This window comes from Electrophorus electricus, chromosome 2 (genome assembly GCF_013358815.1).
Source record: "Electrophorus electricus isolate fEleEle1 chromosome 2, fEleEle1.pri, whole genome shotgun sequence".
In the NCBI taxonomy this organism is placed as follows: domain Eukaryota; kingdom Metazoa; phylum Chordata; class Actinopteri; order Gymnotiformes; family Gymnotidae; genus Electrophorus; species Electrophorus electricus.
Genome location: NC_049536.1, coordinates 28,722,777 through 28,745,959, shown reverse-complemented (window position 1 = coordinate 28,745,959; position 23,183 = coordinate 28,722,777). Strand labels below are relative to the sequence as shown.

The 23,183-nt window shown below is 46.2% G+C and overlaps 2 protein-coding genes across 2 annotated transcripts; one reads left to right on the top strand and one right to left on the bottom strand.

Moving 5' to 3' along the window:
* itgav (integrin, alpha V) lies at nt 1–20,572 on the top strand. The gene is made up of 30 exons (XM_027028165.2): nt 1–492; nt 843–973; nt 5,136–5,224; nt 5,488–5,602; nt 5,880–5,941; nt 6,535–6,580; nt 8,193–8,315; nt 8,581–8,625; nt 8,882–8,925; nt 9,009–9,065; nt 9,855–9,907; nt 10,186–10,391; nt 10,478–10,669; nt 11,032–11,077; nt 11,629–11,736; nt 12,161–12,216; nt 13,406–13,560; nt 13,880–14,017; nt 14,318–14,385; nt 14,579–14,726; nt 14,996–15,085; nt 15,235–15,314; nt 15,771–15,851; nt 16,008–16,113; nt 16,478–16,636; nt 16,824–16,949; nt 17,506–17,619; nt 17,975–18,082; nt 18,347–18,469; nt 18,619–20,572. Exons 1-30 carry the CDS (start codon nt 329–331, stop codon nt 18,715–18,717), a joined length of 3,132 nt encoding a protein of 1,043 aa, XP_026883966.2. The 5' UTR covers nt 1–328; the 3' UTR covers nt 18,718–20,572.
* si:dkey-69o16.5 (uncharacterized protein LOC100149419 homolog) lies at nt 20,510–23,126 on the bottom strand. The gene is made up of 8 exons (XM_027028164.2): nt 22,699–23,126; nt 22,446–22,534; nt 22,242–22,316; nt 22,056–22,135; nt 21,554–21,727; nt 21,085–21,144; nt 20,924–21,006; nt 20,510–20,824 (listed from the first exon to the last, which is right to left on the bottom strand). Exons 1-8 carry the CDS (start codon nt 22,791–22,793, stop codon nt 20,758–20,760), a joined length of 723 nt encoding a protein of 240 aa, XP_026883965.1. The 5' UTR covers nt 22,794–23,126; the 3' UTR covers nt 20,510–20,757.
* Nucleotides 23,127–23,183: the final 57 nt, after the last annotated feature.

Below are 23,183 nucleotides of genomic sequence, written 5' to 3'. Positions count from 1 at the left end.
TTACACCAACATCTAGACCAGGGGAGTGAGCTGTCTGGAGTGTCGCTAGTGTATCGCAGGGGAGTGATCTGTCAGGAGTGGCGCTTGTGCAGTTAACTAACAGGTTTCCACGCTTGTGAAGGTCCGACAGCGGCGGCGTGTGCTGCACGTCTTTCATTAAAAGCTGTGAATAGCGCTTGTGGCGTTTCGGATGCACACGCCCGGTGGTCTGCACTAACCCGGTCTGTCGGTACCGCTGCTCGGTATGCGTACGTGAGCGCGAGCTGCTGGCCGATCTCCGCTCGCGCTCCGTCTTCGCCCAAGGACTCGTCGTCTGCCCCGGGGAAGAATGGGGAAGCGGTGGCTCTGCTGTCTATGTCTGACCCTAGCCGTGTGCTTTTTCCAGCGCGGATGCTCTTTTAATCTCGATATCGACAAGCCCTCCGTTTTCTCTGGACCTCGGGGAAGCTATTTTGGGTTTTCTGTAGATTTCTTCAGCCCCAGCGACAGGCAGTAAGTAACTATCCCAGCTGAGCATGACAAGCTCCTGTAAAGAAACTATGGTGGTTGCGCTCGGTCTGACTTCACAGACTTGTTACACAGGCTTCTGCAGGGATAAGAACATCCCAGTCTTTATATGGCACTGCCTGGGCCATTTAAAAAAAAAAGTTTAGTGTTAAGAATTGAGCTAAAAAAATCACTCATTATTTCAAAAACAACATGTACTAACCTTGTGTATAAAATTAACCTGAAAACTGAACATCGGCGTCCTCTCGTGTGCCAGCTTGACATGTTTCATGTAATGTTCTGACCAAACGTCGTTAAATACCCTCCCAGGTGAATGTTTTTGTGTTCTCCGTCAGTTTGAACGTCCTCGTAGGCGCGCCCAAAGCAAATACCTCGGCGCCCTCGTCGGTTACGGAGAGAGGAGCAGTGTACAGCTGTCCCTGGCAAACGAGCGGCTCCTGCACAGAGATTCAGTTTGACAGCACCGGTAAGGAAGTCGCGCTGTTTACAGCCGGTAGCCGTTTCATGTCCTCTAAGCAGGGCCATAAAGGTAGTTTGGCTGTCGATGTATGGAGCCTGCGAAGATTTGTTGGGTCATGTGTTAACTCAGATATGATCTGTACGTGGTCAAGAACAGCTGGTGGAAAGAGGCTGGGCTGTCCTGGGTCCAGCCGCTCTCCGCCTACAGACGTTTTCTTTATAACTTTACAGTTCGATGATTTGTGCGAGACTCTCAGATTACAGTGGAATCTCAGTCTGGTGAGACCCTTTTTAAACATAAGTGAAGTTTCACTGTAGGGAGAAGTTTAAGTCTGTCAGGGTTCAGCAGATCCTGTCGCCAGACCCTCGGAAGACTGTTGGCTTTATCTGCTGTGAATGTGAGCCCAGTGTTTTTGTGTTGGGTCTCGTTGGTATGCAGTGGTTGTGGAGAGCAGGACTGACTCCGCCCCCGTGCCCGTCCACCAGTGCCTCACAGAATCCTGAGATCTGCTCAGACACACTCCAGCACCCCCCACCCCCCAGTGGAATGTAGTCAAGTTTAATACTAACATGACCTGATTCTGGAATAAATGTCCTTTTATAGTTTTGCTCTCAAATCCGTTCTTGTGGCATCTTATTTATTTAAGGTTCGCTGAGGAAATTAAGATCATGCCTTAAAATGTCCATTTTCAGGTGTGTGTGTGTGTGTGTGTGTGTGTTGCTGTCCCTGGCCAGTTATGATAAGAGGGTGAGTTCAGTGTAATTACACAGTGCTCTTATTGCTGCACAGTAACTGCTTAACTATTGTTATTGTTGCCATGTTTCCAGGAGTAGAGTCTTACTCAGCACAGTTGTGGATAGAGACCAGCTTTGTAGACCAGCTCTGTCATCACTCTGTAGACCAGCTCTGTCATCACTCTGTAGACCAGCTCTGTAGACCAGCTCTGTCATCACTCTGTAGACCAGCTCTGTCATCATTCTGTAGACCAGCTCTGTCATCACTCTGTAGACCAGCTGTCATCACCCTGTAGACCAGCTCTGTCATCACTCTGTAGACCAGCTCTGTAGACCAGCTCTGTCATCACTCAAACAGAAATATCCCCCTTCCACTCATCCCCTTAGCCTGCGTAGCTGCAGTACGTTAAATGATGGTTCAGTCAGGGGGAGGGGATTTCACTACTCTCTCTACTCAGCTGGTGAGGTTCCCTCCACTGGGGGGGATTTCCCTGCAGCGAAGGAGAGACCGGGGGCAGCTGGTGCCTTGTCTGTGTTTGTGTTCCTCACAGTCGCCGGGGAAGGCCGGGGCTAGAGAAGAACGCCTAGACTAAAAAAATAATAGAAAATGCCAGAAGAAGCCTGAGGTACTTTCTAATTAGGCTAATCAGATAAACGTGGATGTAGTAATGAAATCAGTTATGTGAAAAGCACATAACCAAAAACACAGCAGGATTCAGAGTTTAGGCACTGCAGGTAACTGGTGAATAACTGCTTCACTACCAGGTTCCAGCTAACAACAGTGTGGTAAATTGGTCTTTGGTTCTTAAGATATTTGTTAAGATGAGAATGATCCATAGTAGATTATAAACTAGAAGAAAATATTTGATTGGCTGGTGCTTTTTGTGAGTGCTCGATTCTCAGTTATTTACCCACAACCTTCTTTACTGGACTAGTAATCAGAAGGTTGCCATTTCAAGCCCCACCACTGCCAAATTACCACAGTTGGGCCCTTGAGTAAGACCCTTAACCCTCAAAAAGTTGTATTTGGTCATAATTGTAAGACACTTTGGATAAAAGCGTCAGCTCAATGCCATAAATGCAAATGATGTGCTCATAAATATCCGTAAAGGTTCAAATATGTACTTGTGGAATGGAATCAGATCCCAGAGATTAATATTTTACTGCAGACCTTTCCAAACCAGCTTAATTGGATATGAATTGGGCAGTAGGCGTAGAGAGATGGTGTAGTTGATGTAGAGAACACAGTAGATGCGTTCTGCATTTGAATCACAGACCAAAGTCATGCCATTCATTTTAGTCTGTACCACGTTTCTTTTAGCATGTCTCAACAAGATGGCCACATTCTTCTTGATCAGGCAAGACTTGCGAACATTTCTATGGTGGAGACAGCTCTAACTGCTAGTGTTGTGTACCAGCTTTTGCACTCTCACCACTGGTTAATGCACTCTCACCACTGGTTAATGCACTCTCACCACTGGTTAATGCACTCTCACCACTGGTTAATGCACTCTTACCACTGGTTAATGCACTCTCACCACTGGTTAATGCACTCTCACCACTGGTTAATGCACTCTCAGCCACTGGTTAATGCACTCTCAGCCACTGGTTAATGCACTCTCACCACTGGTTAATGCACTCTCAGCCACTGGTTAATGCACTCTCAGCCACTGGTTAATGCACTCTCACCACTGGTTAATGCACTCTTACCACTGGTTAATGCACTCTCACCACTGGTTAATGCACTCTCAGCCACTGGTTAATGCACTCTCAGCCACTGGTTAATGCACTCTCACCACTGGTTAATGCACTCTCACCACTGGTTAATGCACTCTCACCACTGGTTAATGCACTCTCACCACTGGTTAATGCACTCTCAGCCACTGGTTAATGCACTCTCACCACTGGTTAATGCACTCTCACCACTGGTTAATGCACTCTCAGCCACTGGTTAATGCACTCTCACCACTGGTTAATGCACTCTCACCACTGGTTAATGCACTCTCAGCCACTGGGCAGGGGAGATGTTGGAGGCGTTTCGGCAGACACAAATTGAAGTTTCAGGCATGTTTGTTTAATGCTGTCATGTCTGTTTTGGAAATTGCTGATATTTTTTTTGAAGCATATCCAACACACCGACATGTTTCTGCAGGACTTCTACATCTCCTAAACACACGTGTCTATACACACGCGTCTACACACACATTTCATAATATAATTATTTGAGGTGAGAAATTAGTCAGTTTCCTGTTTCGTTCTTCAAGCGCTAGGTTGAAGTTCTGTGTAATTCTGATGTAGGGTTATTCAAATCCTTCTTTTATATTTTCTGTTTATTTTCCTTTTGCCTTCTGAGTGTTGTTGGTTTGCACATTCAGCAAAACCTATCTAGCTCATCATATAGTCTGCTGCTCTGAGCTGTAGCTGTTTCCATGTAAAACCCCTGGTGGTATTCAGTCAGAAGACATTATCAAATCTTCCAGTTGTTGTTTAAGAGGGATCTTGTTGTTTTGGGGCCTATGGATATATTGAGGCTAGTAGATGACATAGAATTAATTATTTAAACCCCAGTTTTATAACCTTTAAACCTCAGTGTTATAATCTTTAAACCCCAGTCTTATAACCCCAGTGTTATAACCTTTAAACCTGTCCTATAACCCCAGTCCTATAACCTATAAAACCCCAGTCTTATAACCCCAGTGTTATAACCTTTATAATCCCCAGTTTTATAAGCCCAGTCTTATAACCCAAGTGTTATAACTTTTATAACCCGTGTTATAACCTTTAAACCCCAGGCTTATAACCCCAGTGTTATAACCTTTATAAACCCCAGGCTTATAACCCCAGTGTTATAACCTTTAAACCCCAGGCTTATAACCCCAGTTTTATAACCCCAGTGTTATAACCTCTTCTGAGAGTGAACGGGTATGGGTGCATCTCTCCTCCTCCAACCCACACAGAAGAATGATGGACATGATCTAACCTGGCCTGGACATGTGTATGGACATGTGCAGGACTAGTAAGGCATTGTGATCCTGTCCAGCAGAGATCCTGAGCTCAGATCCATTAGGTCTGTGTGTTAGGGAGAGTGTGTGCTCACTTTACAACATTGTATCAGTAAATACATGACCTTGGCCATCCCCCCAAAGCTCACTGTGGTAGCAGATTCAGTGTGCACTCTGCCTGAATAATGCCTGTCTGAAAGCCTCACCATGCCCTTTACGCCCTAGTCCACCCCGGTACTCACCAGTGTTTGTGACCCAGCTGTCTGAAGGCTGGTTTTCCCCTCTGGGACAGTGCTTGATTTCTTGTTGAATAAATGAGTGCACAATCTTCATTTTCTCTTTCGCGTTCTCCTTTTTTCTTTCTCTTTCACTCATTACTCCCTCTCTCACACCCACAATCTCTCACTCTCACTCTCACTTCCTGTCTCACAGATGACCGATTTGAGAATGGGGTACAGATGGAGTTTAAGTCCAGTCAGTGGTTTGGAGCCACAGTTCGGTCCGATGGGGAACACATCCTGGTAAGCACACACCTCCCCTTTCCCTCCACTCAGTTTAGCGTTCAGTGGGCTGGTTGTCCATCGCTCACACAGTTTGGTTCCTCCTGCTTAATCCTGCCTGAAACCTCCAGAGAGTTCAGGATCCAGATTATACTGGATCAGGCCCTGCTGTGGTCTGTCGTCAGCTCTGTATGGGCCGAGGTTCAGGTGCACGGGCCAGGCGCCAAGTTGGCGCGAGTCATTCTGTGGGCGTGCCGCTGAGTGTCTGTGACGTCTCTGTGCAGGCGTGCGCCCCTCTGTACCAGTGGAGCACATACGGTCTTAAGGAGCGTGAGCCTGTTGGAACCTGCTATCTGAAGAAAGGCTCCACTGTGGTGGAGTACTCCCCGTGTCGCTCAGGTAACTCTGAGAACCACGAGCTGACACACTCTACCCATAATCCTCGGGGCATGCACAGCGTGTGTGTGTGTGAGTGAGAGTGAGAGAGAGAGAGAGAGAGAGAGAGAGAGAGAGAGAAAGCGAAAGAGAAAGAGAAAGAGTGACTCTGTGTCTGACCACTTCTACTGTTTCTTGTTTGTTTTTTTAAATTGTTTTATTTTTTTTTATTTTTGGTGCAACACAAGTATTAGTATTTGATTAATTTTCGTGTGTGTGTGTGTGTGTGTGTATTTTGCAGCTTCTGCGACGCCTGAGGGGCAGGGATTTTGCCAGGCAGGCTTCAGTGCTGATATTGTAAAGGTAGGAACTTCATGCATGTTATCACAGTACCAGTACCACCTGTGTTATCTCACTGTACCAGAACTACCTCCACCCAGTGTGCACATCCTTTCAAACCTATTAGAGTTTTGGACAAACAATAGAGTGGTTACACACTACTGGGGTCACACACACTGCTGGGGTTTGTGTCACACACACTCCTGGGGTTAGGGTCTCACACACACACACACACACACACACACACACATACACACACACACACACACACCCTCACACCACACACTACTGGGGTTTAGGTCACACACTGCTCAGCTAAACTGACATTCATAAAAAAAAAAAATCACTGAATTTAAAAAATCCAGATTGAACAAACACATTTGTGATCTGTAGTCTGAACCAGTTTACAAATGTTACTGCATCAACAGTCAAAGTGAATTAACGACTGATATAAACGTCCTACCAGACGCCGTTTGTCCTCCGTTTGTCCCCCGTTTGTCCCACCGTGCTCCGTACTTCAGTCTATGTTGACTACCTGTCACTGATCTGGGGTCTGTGTAGATTATAACCGGCAGTGTTTAACTTCATCTGTTGTTTGTATTTTTCTTTCCTCTTAGAGTAAGCGGGTTGTGGTCGGAGGACCTGGCAGTTTCTACTGGCAAGGTAAATGTTGTTGTTACAGGGGGTGGGAGGGGGTGGAGTGGGACGTCTGGACACTGTGAGCAGGTGTTCACCACTTGAGTCTGTTTGAGTCAGTTCAGTGTCTGAGACGCCTCGCAGGTTAGACGGAGCTTGTCCTCTACTCTTTTTCTCTTCTTGTCTTTCTCTCTCTCTTCCCCACCACAAGCTGCTGGCTCGTTGTACATAGGCATTGAAAGTCTCTGTGTGTGTGTGTGTGTGTCTGTGTGTGTGTGTCTGTGTGTGTGTGTCTGTGTGTGTGTGTCTGTGTGTGTGTGTGTGTGCGTGCGCGTGCGCACGTGTGCTGGGAGGGTGGTGCAGGACGTTTCTGTGTCTGTGCAGTGCTGAGATTGGTGGAGGGTGTTAACAGAATTATTTACCTGGTTAGGTTCCTCTATGATCTCAGAGCCAATAGTCACACACTGGTTTCAGTGGAAATGTGTCATGGTCATCAGCTATGTGTCAGCAGTGAGACGGGTTGTGAAGCAGTGAGACAGGTTAAAAGCCTTTCCAATTAATTATTTCCACACATTCCTTTTCCTCTCTGTGTGTGTGTGTGTGTGTGTGTGTGTGTGTGTGTGTGTGTGTGTGTGTGTGTGTGTGTGTGTGTGTGTGTGTGTGTGTGTGTTCAGTGGTCCAGTGGCCCAGTGGCGCTAAAGGGTGTGTGTTGTGGTGTGTGAGAATGAGACACCCCCCCACCCCCCAACCATGTTTTCTGTTTGGGTGGCATGTGTAAATTTGCTCATATAAATATAAATGTATAAAATTTATATATACATTTTTCTGAGTTGCACATTTTCCCTGTCTGGTGTAGATGATAATAATATGTTTAAGGAAGTTGCAGGAGTTAGACATTCACTGTCTGCGGTGCTGGAGGAATAAATCAGCCTTATCTTCAGTCCATAGTGTTTCCTCCTTCCCATGAGGCTTTGGGACAATGACAAGGTCCTTTTCTGGTCAGATTAGTACATTTCTAATTTAAATGGAAAACCCCCCTAAATGATGGCATGCTGTCTGTGAACCAGTAGATATTGTAGTTATTAGTGTGTCTGCAGAGTGTTTAGTGTGTCAGTCGTGCACTGTCGCAGTCGGGATGTGACCTTTTTCCCAGTTCTGTGAATTGAAGAGCAAATTTCACCATTTTCAACACATACATATTCCTGCCATCATTTTTAATGACAACATTGCTGAGAGCTTCAGTACTGAGAAACCTGTTTGTTCCCCCTGTGGACCTAAGATCAGTCCAGTGAGGGGACTGGCCTTTAGAGAGGGAGACCTGCAGAGAGACCAGTCCAGTGGGGACTGTCCTTTAGAGAGGGAGACCTGCAGAGAGACCAGTCCAGTGGGGACTGTCCTTTTAGAGAGGGACTTTGGGAATTATTTAAATAAAACATACACATAATGGCATAACCTCTACAATTATGTCTATGTTTAATATTATATATATTGTTTATATATTGTATTTTGTGTGTGTGTGTGTGTGTGTGTTATATAAGTTATATATTGTATATATGTTAGATTGCCTGAAAAGCTTAGATATAACAAATGATGGTTAAATAAATATCTAACTTGAACAAATGTCTGACGTCCCTGTCAGGTCAGCTGATCTCAGATGACATTTCTGAGGTCATCAGCAGGTACAATAAGAAATTCCTGACACCTTACAACTCCCAGATTGCCACCAAGTCAGCCAGTGCCCAGTATGATGACAGCTACCTGGGTAAGTGTGTGTGTGTGTGTGTGTGTGTGTGTGTGTGTGTGTTGGTGCGGTCAGAGCAGTCTACACTCTCTCCATTACAGTGTAAATAAGAGCAGTCTGCATGCTGTTGGATGATCTCACTCTCTGCTCTGTTGCCTAGGATACTCTACAGGTTGATCTCACTCTCTGCTTTGTTGCCTAGGATACTCTGCTGGTTGATCTCACTCTCTGCTTTGTTGCCTAGGATACTCTGCTGGTTGATCTCACTCTCTGCTCTGTTGCCTAGGATACTCTGTGACTGTCGGAGACTTTAATGATGACGGTGTGGATGGTAAGAGATTCCAGCAACAGTAAAACTGCATATGCTTGTAATTACAGCTAATGACCACCTGTATTTATGAATAATAATAAATTGTTGAGGTACTGGGCGTTTAATTCTATTTTGTGATGCTTGTTCACGACATTAAGACATTCGCTCAGCTGGAGAACACTACAGAATGACAATTGTGTGCGTCTCCTCTACGTTGTGTCTCTCTTCATTGTGTGTGTGTGTGTGTGTATATCTCATCTCTCTCCCTCTTCTCCAGATTATGCCACTGGGGTGCCCAGGGGGGAGAAAGCGATGGGCTACGTGAGTACACACGCGTCTGTAACTGATGGCTGATGGGAAACTTGTGAACATTCTCACTTTTGCTCATCTTGTTGTGTCGTCAGGTGAACGTACTGAACGGGAAAACCATGGAGTCTGTGGTGAACTTCACGGGCGTGCAGGTTAGAACCACTCCCTCCCTCTCTTGTGTTTCTCTGTACCGGTGGTGTCACCCGGAACCGGCCCAATCAGAGCTTAGGATCTATGTCGCATGACTGAGTGTTTGAATGGGCTGCAGGACTGCGCATGTCTGGTTTAGCTGTGGGCTGTGAGTGAGTGATTGAGTGTGTGTGTGTGGGTGGGCAGACTGCCGTTAGGCTTCGTGGTGTTGTTAGGCCCATCTTGAGTGGGTGTGGCCCAGTTGTAGCTCCCAGTGCATGTCTTAATTCCACTACCACATCTGGGAACTATCTACAATCATGTTCTGGGAGGAGAGAGAAACAGAAAAGGAGGGAGAGAGGGATGGAGAGAAAAAGGGAGGGAGGAAGGGAACGAGAAGGAGGGAGGAGGGAGAGAAGGAGAGAGGGAGAGCTGGAATGTAGTACAGGTAGCCTGAGAATAGAGTTGGAGATGGAGAGTGCTCAGCCAGCGTGAGCTAGCGTGAGCTGATGTGAGACGCAGGTCCCTGGCTGCTGTCTCACTGCTATTGTGCTACTCGGCTGGAAAGTGCTGATTCACTGTGGTGTGAAGTGCAGACACAGATCCCAGCGGCTGGGCCGAGTGGATCGCTGCAGGCCTGGCTGACTGGGGCGTCTACTGGGAGGCTGTCCATACCCTGAAGGGTTCACATGCAGATTTTGTTGGGTCTTTAGGAGGAAAAACTATTTAATCTATTTAAAATAACAGTTTTGTTTTGTTTTATAGGCCAATTTTATTTTATGAATTAACATTGTTTCCGTTTGTCTCCACAGATGGCTGCCTATTTTGGGAATGCTGTTGTAGCGACTGACATCAATAATGACAAGTGAGTGTATGCATTCACGGGAGTGTGTGCTAGAAGGATGGTGTGGATGGGTGAGTGTGTGTGTGTGTGACTGGGTGGTGGGGGCAGACTGTACTTTCTTACACATTGAAGAGAAGTGTGTGTTCAGACACCGTTTAGCTCTGGGAGTTGTGTAAACATGGAGGATGTTATTGTGTGTGAAGAAATGGCTTCTGTTTCCAGCGTCTATCTGAATATATTGCACAACTTTGATGTGTGTGTGTGTGTGCGCACATACTGTGCGTGTGTGTGATCTCCAGGCTGGTGGACCTGTTTGTGGGGGCCCCCCTCTTCATGGAACGTGGTTCTGATGGGAAGCTGCGAGAGGTGGGCCAAGTGTACGTGTACCTGGGTCGGGGTGGGTTTTCTTTCCTTGCGCCACTCAAGCTGACGGGCTCGGAGATCTACGCCCGCTATGGGAGCTCCATCGCCAGCCTGGGGGACCTGGACCTGGACGGCTTCAACGGTCAGCATGGATATGCATCCTGAATGACCGCCGGCTCTGGCGCCCTCTTATGGCATGTGTTGACAGACCCTGTTCCTCTGTCCTAGATGTGGCCATTGCAGCGCCGTATGGAGGCTCCGCCCACCAAGGTGTGGTCTACATACATAATGGGCGTGTCACAGGACCTGACCTTCAGGCATCCCAGGTGCTGGAGGGGAAGTGGGCGTCGGCCTCCATGCCGGCCAGCTTTGGATACTCTATGCATGGAGCCACGGATATAGATCAGAACGGCTACCCTGGTAAGAGTGAGTCTCTCTCTCTCTGTGTGTTTGTGTGTTGATATCTCTTTCTATCATAGATTAATAGATTAACCCCTGTTGGGTAAGAAGGATTTTCAGTGAAGACCAATTAGTAGCTTTATCGTAGATGGTGTTGAGGAATCCTCCTGTCGTAAGCTCTAACCCTCTTCGAGGTATGAGTAGCTGTCAGTCTTGCAGTGTTTCAGATCTTTGTTCATCTCAGGACTAACTCTGATCCTTCTGTTGAGCTCATGAGGCACTGTGCAATGCCTTAACACAGTTAGAGCCCTAACTATGATCGCCAAGCCTGGTGAGTTCTGTCCTAGCTCAACTTTTGACCATCTCTCTGCCTGTCTGCACAGATCTGGTGGTGGGGGTGTTTGGCGCTGACACAGCAGTTCTCTACAGGTACGCTCCGGCTTTGAAGTCCCATGTGTTCATTTATGGTCTGGAAAAGCTGTTTCTTATTTATCCAGCAGCGTTCAGTTCTCTGTGTGCGCAGTTAGTCAACTTTGTTACTGGACTTGCTACTCGTGTTATAAAACATGTCCATGATGAAGGAAACATGTGCGTACGTGTGCGTGTGTGGAAATGTACGTGTGCAGTCTGCCATTTTGTGTGTGTCTACAGACATGCCTTCACTGGACAAAATGTCATATTGATCAGTTGAATGTGCTGTATTGATCAGTTGTGTCTCTGTTGGACTGTTATGCCTTTACTAACCATTTCAGCTTTTTTGGGCTTTAGTTGTCTGCAGCATTTAAAGCTACAACAGAAATATATGAAATGCTCGATTATTATTATAATTATAATTATTATTATTATTGTCTCCCATACTCCATTATGCAGTTTGTGTGCAGTGGACATAATCTGTGTGTGTGTGTGTGTGTGTGTGTGTGTGTGTATGTGTTCTGAACAGCCGGTTTGCCGTGGGTTTATTCTCTGTTTCCTGACTGCAGGGCTCGTCCAGTCATCAGTGTGAACTCCACACTGGACATCAGTCCACAGATCCTGAGTCCAGATGACAAAAGCTGTCAGCATCCGCACAGTGGGGCCATGGTGTCCTGGTGAGACAATACACGGCCCAGGGCTTAGTCTTTACTCAACACACGGGCCCAGGGCTTAGTCTTTACTCAACACACGGGCCCAGGGCTTAGTCTTTACTCAACACACGGCAGGGGGAGTTTATATCAGATGTTAAAAGGCTAGTGTATTGTACAACTGTTTGTACCTTTTTAAAATATGAATTTTGATATAAAAATAAAAACCCAAACAGTACTGAGGTTCAAAATAAGAAAGACTGTGAATAATTTATTCAAATCTACAAAACCACGTTTTTTCCTCGGCTGTGGTATTGCACAGTGCCTTTATGTCTTACACCTAAATGTTTTGACATATTAATAAATGTGAAGGTTAATAAAATGGTGACTGTTTGATGTTTCTTAATGGCATTCATGTTTTCATTATTTTGATTTTCTATTTTCTGTGCAGTTTCATGGTCAAGTACTGTCTGAAAGCCAGCAGTGTAGGATCACCGGCCATGCTCAGTAAGCACACGCGCATGCACACACCACACACACACATACATATGCATACATATACATACATTCATTCACACCCACACACTTGGTCCCTGTTTACAGGCTTAGGTGGTTTGAAACCCACCGGATTCACTGGTGCATCAGGGAGGGGACAGTGTGAGGGGAGGGAGCAGTAAACCATGTCCTGCTGGGAGAACCTTTCAGGACTAGCTGCAGTGTGTGAGTGTGTGAGTGTGAGTGTGTGTGTGTGAGTGTGTGTGTGTGTGTGTGTAATGGGTGGCACATCTCCACCCTGTTACCTCCTCCCTCCTAGCTCACTTCTAAAGGGCTTTAACTTCAGGAAGGCTGAACTGTTACACATACGGACAGAACTACACGAGACTGAAACGCTCGTCGCACACACTCGCCACAGTAATATGACTACACATACCATCTACACAGTCTCGCACACACTCGCCACAGTAATGCGACTTCAGTAAAATGATTCACCAGTTTAAAATTTTTCTCAGTAGTTTGTATTTTTTTTTGGTTTTTATTTAGTTTTTTTTCCAGTTTAGTTTTAGTTCATTTTAGGAGCGTAAATAGTTTGTTTTGTTTTGTTTTCGGCAGATTCGTTTTAGGTTTGTTTATTTTTTGGGGGTTGTTTGTTTGTTTTTTGTCTGCAAGCTGTGTTGAGGAGAGGTATCCGACAAGTTTATGATGAAGGAAAATTGAAAATGTGTGATATATAAATTCTGTAATTAATCGGAGTTTCCTTCCAACAATGTTTGCATTGCTGAATTGTAACATTGTGTCTCCATCAGTGTTTAGTGTGATTGCAGCGGAAACAAAACTACTTAAATATTAACGAACTGTTGTTGACTCTGGAGCTAACGTTGCCTTAGCTAACGACGGAGAAGACCCAAGTTTACACTGTTAGTCGAGCTTCGTAGATTTGGAAACTGTACTTGGAACATTTAAAGAGCACAGTAACGACAAGAATATTTGTATACGTTAGATTTAACATCGGCGGAGACGTTGTTTCATCTGCTGAAATACGAAACCTTCCCCTGAGGGTCGGAGTTAGCTATCTTACGGATAAAACAAACCCGAGAATGTTAAAAACGAGCAAAATAGGGCCCGGTTTACAGGTTTCTGAATAATAAAATAGGAACATTTGTCCAAACCTATCCAAATACTGTGTGTGTGTGTACAGACTTCCAGGTGGACCTCACCCTGGACCGGCTGAAGCAGAAGGGAGCTGTGAAGCGCGTTCTGTTTCTCCACAGCGGTCTCGCGCAGTACACCAAGCAGATGCACGTGTCTAACAACAGAAGCCCCTCGTGCGAGGAGCTGAAGGCCTATCTCATCGTGAGTGTCCCCACGCGTTAAAAAAAACCCCGCAGATACAGAGAAAAACAAGAACACTAGCACGGAAAACTCCACCTGAGTGTGTGGAGAACAGCCTGGGGGGCGTGCGAGCCAGCTTTGCGTTATTTTGCTTCCTTTTTGGGTCAGAGAGCCATTGGTGCTGAACATTCCCAAATCTTGAGCTCATAGAGCAACCCATTTCCCTCACACACACACACACACACACACACACACACACACACACACTCACTCACTCACTCACTCACTCACTCACTCACTCACTCTCACATACACACTTTCTCACCCCCCCCCCCCACAGGATGACTCGGAGTTCCGGGATAAGATCACTCCCATCTCCGTGTTCATGGAGTACACCCTGGACTACGCTGCTGCAGCTGATAAAACTGGCCTGCAGCCTGTCCTGGACCAGTCCACCCCAGCTAATGTCACCAAGCAGGTATCCAGCTCCTATACTGGTGAAGGCTTTCATAATCCAGAGACACGCACAGATCACACGGCTCAGCTGGATTTGGCCGTGACGTGACCAGAGATCTCCGTAAATCCGGTTTAATAACAAACGGCAGAATTCTCTCTTAGCTGTGAGATCAGTGGTTGCTGAAAGGCTGACTCATACCTACGATACAGTCTCGTTTCACACAAACATGACAGCGTGTTCTTGTGTATAAGACCTCGGTGTGTGTGTGTGTGTGTGTCAGGCGGCAGGTGGGCGTGACCCTGTGTGACTTCTCTTCCACAGGCTCACATTCTCCTGGACTGTGGCGATGACAATATCTGTAAGCCAGACTTAAAACTGGCTGTGGTCAGGTGAGACACCAGTTGTCAAAGCTCAGAATTACCCCTGCAGCTCACATTGTTGGTGTCTGATTCTCTGTGTGTGTGTGTGTGTCTGTCTGTGTCTGACTGTGTGTGTGTGTGTGTGTGTCTGACTGTGTGTCTGACTGTGTAACTCTCTCTCTCTGTACATGTGTTTTCTCTTCATCTGTTCAATACATCCTAGTGACCAGAAGCAGATTTACATTGGTGACGACAACCCCCTGACCCTGGAGGTCATGGCGGAGAACGGGGGTGAAGGGGCGTATGAGGCCGAGCTCCACGTGTTCATGCCCCCCCAGGCCGACTTCATCGGGGTGGTAAGGAACAGTGAGGTAAGGAGCCCCACCTCCTCTGCTCCGTGGACGTCAGCTCAGTCAGCTCTGTGGATCTGTGACTTGGCGCTGCCATGGCGAGTTACGCCAGACTTCCCTTCCTCATTATGGAACCTAAAAACCCCGTTCCAGCTTCAGATTAAAGCCCATGACCTGCTCACTTCCTCTTTGACTAAAGTCACGTTTGTGAGTTTTTTTTAATTGTGTGTGTGTGTGTGTGTGTGTGTGTGTGTGTGTTGACCCTCTTACGGCTTGGTTTCATATGCTAGTCGCTGTCCAGGCTGTCCTGCGCTTATAAGAAGGAGAATCTCACCAGAGTGGTGTGTGATCTAGGAAACCCTATGAAAGGAGGAACCAAGGTAGAGTCCCCCCCCTACCCACACACACACACACACACACACACTCAGTCAGTCTCAATACTCAAAGCCTAGTTAAAGGTGACCACGTATCTGTGGGTGTGGGCGGGTTTCCTCTGCCTGCTTTGATTGGCTGAGGGTATGTTTTGCAGGTCATGGCTGGACTGCGCTTCAGTGTACACCAGCTGTCAGACCAGGACACCTCAGTCACGTTCGACCTGCGCATTCAGAGGTAGTGAAGAGCTGCATGCGTCAGATGTGTGTGTCTGTGTGCTAACGTCTGTCCCACAGTAAAATGGCGTTTCTCTCCTGAAGCTGTGACGTTCCTTCCCGTTAACCACGTCCTGCCAAACTGTTCATTTAAATGAAAACCGAGTGTTGGCAGTTGTGCTGGACTGTAATCTCCCAGCTCCCCGCCGAGGGTACAGACACACACGTTAATTAGAGTGCAGGCACTTTCCTCTAGTGTGTCAACATTGCCTTGCCCCACCCTCGCTCTGACTTTAACACCCAAATAAACTGGAGACCAGGGTTGAGTAACCCAGGAAGAGACACTCATTCCACAGCCACAGGAATGTTTGAGGCTTTGATTTGTTCAGCTCCCTCTAGTGTTTTGAGCCTTGTTTACAACAGCATCCCCTAGTGTTTGGTTGATTTAGTGTTGTTGTATGTGTTCTTTTGTTCCCAGCTCCAACCAGTACAACAACACCAGCAACCTGGTGCCCATTGTTATAAAGCTTGCTGTTCTCGCCCGAGTGGAAATCCGAGGGTAAGATGATCTTTCCATATCTGGAGGTTCAGAATTTTACATGATTGTGTCGTGGTTGTTTTCCCACATTCTTAAACAGTGGTCTGTGTGTTTAAATGACATTTAAAGTGTTTGTAACGTGTGCATGTATGTGCGCGCGCGTGCGTGTCTTTACAGTGTCTCCGCTCCTGAGCAGGTGTTCCTCCCCATTGCTAACTGGCAAGCCAAAAAGCATCCGGTTCTGGAGGACGACATCGGGCCTCTTGTCCAGCACATCTACGAGGTCCGAGTCTCACACAGCCCTGTACAGCCATACTCAGATTCTAATCCCATACACAGAGCCCAGACCTCTGGCCATAATCCCGTACACGGAGCCCAGACCTCTGGCCATAATCCTGTACACGGAGCCCAGACTTCTGGCCATAGTCCCGCACACATTCGCAGAACAACCTAGACGGTTCCTGACAGCCTAGACGCATTTGGGTTTGTTGGCGCGTGGTTGCCCAGTGCTCTGGTCTGCATTTTGGTGTTTATTAGTCCATCTTCTGATTTAAATACAGTGTGTGTACATTCATAAAATGCACTAAAGGCAGAGGGCAGTGTGTGGCGTTGGTGTTTCTGACGGGCATCTGGCTCTAATCCCATAGCTGCGGAATAAAGGCCCCAGCGCGTTCAGTAAGGCCATGCTGGACGTGGAGTGGCCGTATCGCATCCACAATGGCTCCCTGCTCTACGTCACCAAGTACGAGGTGGACGGACCCATGAACTGTAGCACTGACGTGGAGATCAATCCTCTGAACGTCTCGGTACGCACTGCTCTACTGTACAGGAGAATGACATTCTGAGCGTCTCACATGTGATTCAGAGACTTTAGGTTCTTCCTTACCTCTTATCTGTAATCCAGTAATTTATTTATACGTACATCTAAAGCAGGACTGCAGTGTAATAATTCAGTAATAAGGGGTTGTAATCTGTGGCCTTTTTGTTTTTCAGAACCCCATGAATTTGGATAAGAACATGAGCGTCTCCGGGAGCGATCGCTCGGAAGGTCGGAACAGGAACCACGTTTACCGCCGAGATCTGCAGGCTCAGCGTGAGGAGGGAGACCTGCTCACCCTGGTACTGCCCTCCGCTACCCGGGCATGAGTTTACTAATAACACCTCCACCCACCCTGGTACTGCTCTCCGCTACCTGGGCATGAGTTTACTAATAACACCCCCACCCACCCTGGTACTGCCCTCCACCATGAGGACATGGGTATACTAATAACACCCCCACCCTGGTACTGCCCTCCACCATGAGGACATGGGTATACTAATAAGACCCCCACCCTGGTATTGCCCTCCGTTGTGAGGACATGGGTATACCAACATGATCGCTGTTACTCTTACTGATGACAGTTACTACCGATGATGTCATTACTTTACTAATGACACAGCCATCCTGGCACTGCCACCAGTGACATCATCACTTGAGTAATAATATGCGTAACATTGTTAATAATTTTGTTTTCTTTTCATTGTTTGCTCCTGGTGAATTCCTGTGATACAGAGATTAGCGTTAAAATAAAAATAATCCAACGTGCTGTACTGGTCGTGTGTTTCTGATGTTCTGACTGGATGGAATCTGTTAGGATGAGACTAAGTGTGTGTGTGTGTGCACGTGCCTCCACAGGACTGTGAGAAGGCTCAGTGTCTGCAGATCAAGTGTCAGGTGGGCCGTTTGGAGAGGGGTCAGAGTGCCATTCTCTTCATCTACTCCAGACTGGCGGTGGCCAACTTCCTGCAGGTGTGTGTGCTGTGGCTCCTGGCGCCCCCACCAGGACACATCACGTTATGGCATCTAAGCATGTTTACAGTTAGTAATGTTTACGGTAAAGTGAAAATCTTGTTTGTTACTTCCATGATGCAACAGTGGTTAACACTGTACAGTGTCACGCTGTCCATGAGGCGGGAGTGTGAACATGCAACAATATGCAAGTAAATAAACTTAAAACAATAAGAATAAAAGCATGAAAACCATAACAAGCTCCAGATAATCGTCACTGATGTAACGACGAGTAACAAACTGTGTTGAGGCTGTTAATCTGTTATGTTAATGTTATGTTCATATATTAATGATATGTTAATATGTTCTCTTCTAGGCTGAGCGTCAGAACAGGTCCTACGTTGTGATGTCATCGGCGTCATTCAGTGTGATCGAGATGCCATATAAAAACCTGGAGTTTGAGCTCCCGTCAAACCGCACGAGTGTGAGTACAAGAGTATCCTCGATGCATGTGTGAATGCGAGTTTGTATCCTCTGCACGTCTGTGAGTACAAGTGTGTATCCTCCACACGAGTGTGAGTGTGTAACCTCTGCAGGGCAGGGTGCCTGTCACGAGTTATGATGTTTCACCCGGTATAAAGTATCTGGACAGTGTATTGATGTGTTTTGCATGATACATGTAGATGATGTGTGTTTTGATGGTTATGATGGGGTGCATGCGTGTGTGCGCACTCGGGGCCCCCTCCAGGCGAGTCTGAACGTGGTGTGGGTAAACTCGGAGCTGACCCAGCCTGCTCCCGTCTGGGTGGTGGCCGTGGCTGTGCTGGCTGGACTGCTGCTCCTTGCACTTCTCATCTTCATCATGTATAAGGTGGGTAAACACATACAAACAAACACAAACACACACACCCCCCCCCCCCCCCCCCCCCCTTCATCGGTTATATAAAGTGTGAGTGTGGTCATGTGACTGCTGTAGCTGTGCGAGCATGGTCACGTGACTGTGCCTTCTCTCCGCTGCAGCTGGGCTTCTTCAACCGCGTCAGGCCTCCACAGGAGGATGGCACGGAGAAGGAGCAGCTCCAGCCACAGGAGAACGGAGACCGCAACACCGAAGCCTGAGCCCTTCCTCACCACCATCCTCATCCTCATCCTCACCCTCCCTGGACGCTAAGACTGCAGCGAACCCCATTCCCAAAGCTGCAGCAGCCCTTAGGGGGCGCTCAAGTGCACAAACAGTCCACTCAGTCCACCGAATCCACTCAGTCTTAACACACAGACGCACGTGTAGTGTCTTTAAAAGGGCGGGTGGGTATGACCCTTACTGGGGTGGTTTGGTCATGTGCTGTAATGTTGATCAGTGGCACTGTGTCTGTAAGGCTGATGTGTGGATTACTGAGGCAGGCACTATTTCATGTGAGCTCCACCAGGGGGTGGGCTCTCTCTCTCTCTCTCTCTCTCTCTCTCTCTCTCTCGCACTGACTTCATGTGTTTGAGTTCCGTCTGGTATTGGAGTTTAGATTTAGTGAGCCATGGACAAATAATCACAAAGATACAGAAAAAAACATTTGCCTTAAATCTTCAATGAAATGACTTCACAAATTATTTGAAATACGTTTTGTACATTTTTTCAAAGTGTTTTTTTTGGGGGGTTATTTTTCCTTCTTTTGCCCTAGGGATATTCTATTTCGCGAGTTATTTGCAGTGTATTGCTTAGTGGATTAAGAGAACTCTGTCCTCTGCTGGACTCTGTCTCCGTAACATAAAGGCCGTGTCTGTGTCGTTCCTGATCTTCTCCTTAATTCCTTTAGAAAACAGGCTTGCCGGGGACTTTTGGTTTTAGTTCTTTTCCATTAAGCTTCATCACTTTCTCCCTTTTAACGGAGAGTTTAATAATGTCTTTCCCTCTACAGTTATCACTCCGATCTCTGATGGAATTTATGTTGATAAGAAAAAATGCTTTGCAATGCACTGTTGCCTCACGCACGCTCCTCGTGCACTCTCCATGTTGAAGGTGAAACACGACTGTTTTGTTGTTCAAACTCCATATTTTTAAATCCATCATTCAGTATAAACATCTTAACTTGTATTACCAAACATTCAGTATTTAATATTTCAGAGTGTCATGAAAAGGCAAATTTAGTGAGTGCTCATTAATAATTTACTTCTAAAGAAGCCTGATTGCACTGTCATTGGGTTCTTCAAGCTGAACAGTAGCTGTACTGCAAATAACTTAGAAAAAAAATTAACTTCAACAAATATTCATTGATATTTCAGTATAATTGATTGAGCACCTAGAAAACAATACAAGAACTTTAGAAAACAACTGCAGGAAGTGACACCCGTATGCACGCTGGAACATTTATGGAATTTAGCACTCTTATCCAGAGAGACTTACAAAAGAACTCCATCATTTATGCTGATACTCCTACAGGTAGACAGCGCACGCACACACACACACACACACACACACACACACACACACACACACACACACACACACACACACACACACACACACGCCCCTACTCTAGCAAAGACTCAGTCAGGAAAAAGTTAGTTTGAGATTTAAATATCATTTGACATTTTAAAAACCTTCTGATGTACCCGATTTACGCTTGGCCTCATCACCTTGTTTCCCGTCACTGTTAATAGTAGACCAGGTTTTTTTGTTTGTTTGTTTTTTTAAAGATTTATCTACAATTTCTTAGCAAAAATACTGTAACCAAGTCATACTCTGGCACAAGAACAGTCCCCTGGTCATCAATCAACGTAGAACAAAAAGGAACAAAGTCTGATGTTTTGGAAGAACTCTGAAAGCAGGAGCAGTCATTTCCCACAGTCTGGAGTGGCTGGATTAGGCTGTTTGCAGTTAATCATTATGGACAGATTTTAGCACTAATTTGACATCAGGTTTCAGGTTGTACGTGTTGACTTTAATGCTTCCATAATTCAAATAAATGACTGATTTTCTGTATAGACGCTTGTGTGTTTGGTCTGTCGTATCCATACAAACCAGTTTAATTACAGTAAAACTAATAAAAAATAATGACCTTGAGATGAAGGATAATGTGAAATTGTGTCAGGGAAAGCTACTGTATAAGTTGTCTGTTACAGCTACGTCCTTCAGTCTCTGGAGAGAATGTCCTCGTTATTAACTGGTTAGTGAGCGTCTGTCAGTAAGAAACTCAAGTCACTCCCGGGTGCATACTCTGTGGTCGTCTTCCCCCTGAGAGAAAAAGAAATGAGAACAGTTTCTTTAAACTAAATACGAGCAATAATGTGTGCAGTGTGCGTTGGCTCTGGGGTGATGTCATGGCTCTGTTACCTCTGGAAGAGTCTAGCCTGTGTGCTGCCCAGAAGAGTGGCTTTGTGTCCCTCGACGAGCAGCATGGAACCCTCCCTCAGCCCCTGTAACAACGCCCCCTAATGTTAGTGCAGCAGTCTTGCAGGCCTGGAGCCAGGAGTGACCACGGTAGCAGAACTCACCAGGACGCAGGGCGTCTCGGGCTCCTCGTGGTACTGCATGATCCTCTGCTCACGGGTCTCCTACGGCACGGAGCCAACGCAGGGAGAACGGAAACACACGACAGCAAAATGGACATGAGGCCGCATGACTCAAATATACTACACTCAACATAGTCAGATTAACAGGAAAAAAAGCAAAAAACAGGAAATAACTGTGAGATAGTAGTAAGGCTACAGATTTTCCAGCCAAAAATGACCACAGGCCATCATTTAAATGTTTGCTTTTAATTTAATCTAGGGTTATTTAATGTAATCTTGTTATTTAATTTAGTGTTATTTGTGTATTTCTTTATGTCAAAGACATTGTCACACAGGACTCGGTGATGAATGACATACAGATGTAGGGAAGGTTTGAGATCTAAGACCCCTGCGAGAGCGTGAGCGCGAGTCTGGTCCTGGAGGTGTCTGGACCGCCGGACACTGTTCTCACCCCCATGTGTCTGCTGTGTGGGTCCGGGTCTAGGTAGTGGGGGTTGATGTTGAAGGGCACCAGGCCGATGGCCGAGAAAGTGGGCGGGCACACGATGGGCATGTCGTTAGTGGTGTTGATGCTCACGGTCGCCACGTTGCTCCCAGCACTAGAGCCCATGTAGGGCACGCCATCCTAAAGGAGTTTGACACAGTTCCTGTGCTTTACTGACATCGCAAAATACGTTATTTAGCACTTGTATATTTTTGTTTTTTAAAATGGCAGCACAACATTTACTTAAGCACAACTTGGAAGGAAATGACCATCTTGTTTTTTCCCCACAGAAATGCTCTCTTCACACACGATCATGTTTTGCACTATTTTCTGTTTCCATTTAAAATCTTCCTGTTTCATTTGATGGTTCATCTACACACAACTCTTCACACAGTTCCACACGCCATCTGCTGGGAAGGGCCAGGGTGTGTACGTCCTGAGCACACAGCCCTGTCCTGAAGTTGCTCACCTGAAGAACCCTGGTCCTAATCTCCGTCACAAGGTTGTTGTCATAGAGGTTTTTCAGCAGGCGAAATGTGTTGCCCCCACCTGATACAAACCGGAGAGGAATCGGCTTTGATCATAACCACAACAGAGTACTGACAAACAAGCCTGTTATGTGCAGTACGTAGGTGAGACAGAAGACTCTCCATACCGATAAATATCCCCTCTGCTTTCCGCACAGCTTCCACTGGGTCTGCAGCCTCGTGAACACTGTCCACCTCATAGCCTGCAGCGCCGTCCCGGCAGACAGAGAGGATGCCCCATGAGAACGTAGCACTGAACAGCATTTACCGTACAGCTGAATGTAAAGCACGCAGCTAAGCAGCAGACAACTGAACCAAGGACAGAATCGAACCCAAAGTCTTCAGTTTGTCTCTAGCCATCCTGGTGTAGGCGTCGCGGTCGTGAAGTGCGTAGGGAATGAACAGGATTCTCGTCACCTGTCTAAAACACGCATGACATCAGAGCACTTTCAACCCAAACCTTAACCCCACTAGTGTGTATCAGGTGACATTGCACTGCCGCGAGCATGCACTACTGCTGTTAAGAACATTATAAAATAGCTTTTTTTCATGTTGGTAGCTAACATGATTATGCGTTAAACTTACTTCCCAAAAAAGTCTTTGATTTGCTGCTGGCAGTGGTCCAGATATCCTCCACCGTGGAGAGTAGAGTTGGACACTAGTAGTAGTCTTCTTTTCATTCTGAGTTCAGACAGGCGTTTGCTCTCGGCAAAAGACCAAGGAAAGGAATTGTGTTACCTTTTTTCCTGACAATGAACTTTAGTTTGTTCGTAACGCTCAATAAATGGCCTTTGCCCTGAATGTACTGATTAAGAGATAAGAGATAAGAAGAATGTTAGATCAGGTTAAAATACGAAAGCAGCCGCACGTTTTTCCCTTTCCTCTGACCTTTGACTGGTCGGCGTTGTGTCCGTATAGGTTATTTAAAAACGAGGGCACGTACAAATTATTAATGAAATACATTTATAAATACTGACGCCAAACATTGCAATACAATAAATAAATAAAACTAAAATAATTTCAAATATTTTTGTTGTCTTGCAAAAGTCTTTTATTTCGGCTTCCGTAAC

Bases quoted from the DNA above. Each gene is read 5' to 3' on its own strand.
- itgav (XM_027028165.2), top strand. From the start codon at position 329: ATGGGGAAGCGGTGGCTCTGCTGTCTATGTCTGACCCTAGCCGTGTGC. The intron at 974-5,135 runs GTAAGGAAGTCG...CCTGTCTCACAG, and splicing joins GATTCAGTTTGACAGCACCG to ATGACCGATTTGAGAATGGG. The intron at 18,470-18,618 runs GTGGGTAAACAC...TCTCCGCTGCAG, and splicing joins TCATCTTCATCATGTATAAG to CTGGGCTTCTTCAACCGCGT.
- si:dkey-69o16.5 (XM_027028164.2), bottom strand. From the start codon at position 22,793: ATGAAAAGAAGACTACTACTAGTGTCCAACTCTACTCTCCACGGTGGA. The intron at 22,317-22,445 runs GTTCGATTCTGT...ACGGCGCTGCAG, and splicing joins AGACAAACTGAAGACTTTGG to GCTATGAGGTGGACAGTGTT. The intron at 21,145-21,553 runs GTGAGAACAGTG...TCCGTGCCGTAG, and splicing joins CACACAGCAGACACATGGGG to GAGACCCGTGAGCAGAGGAT.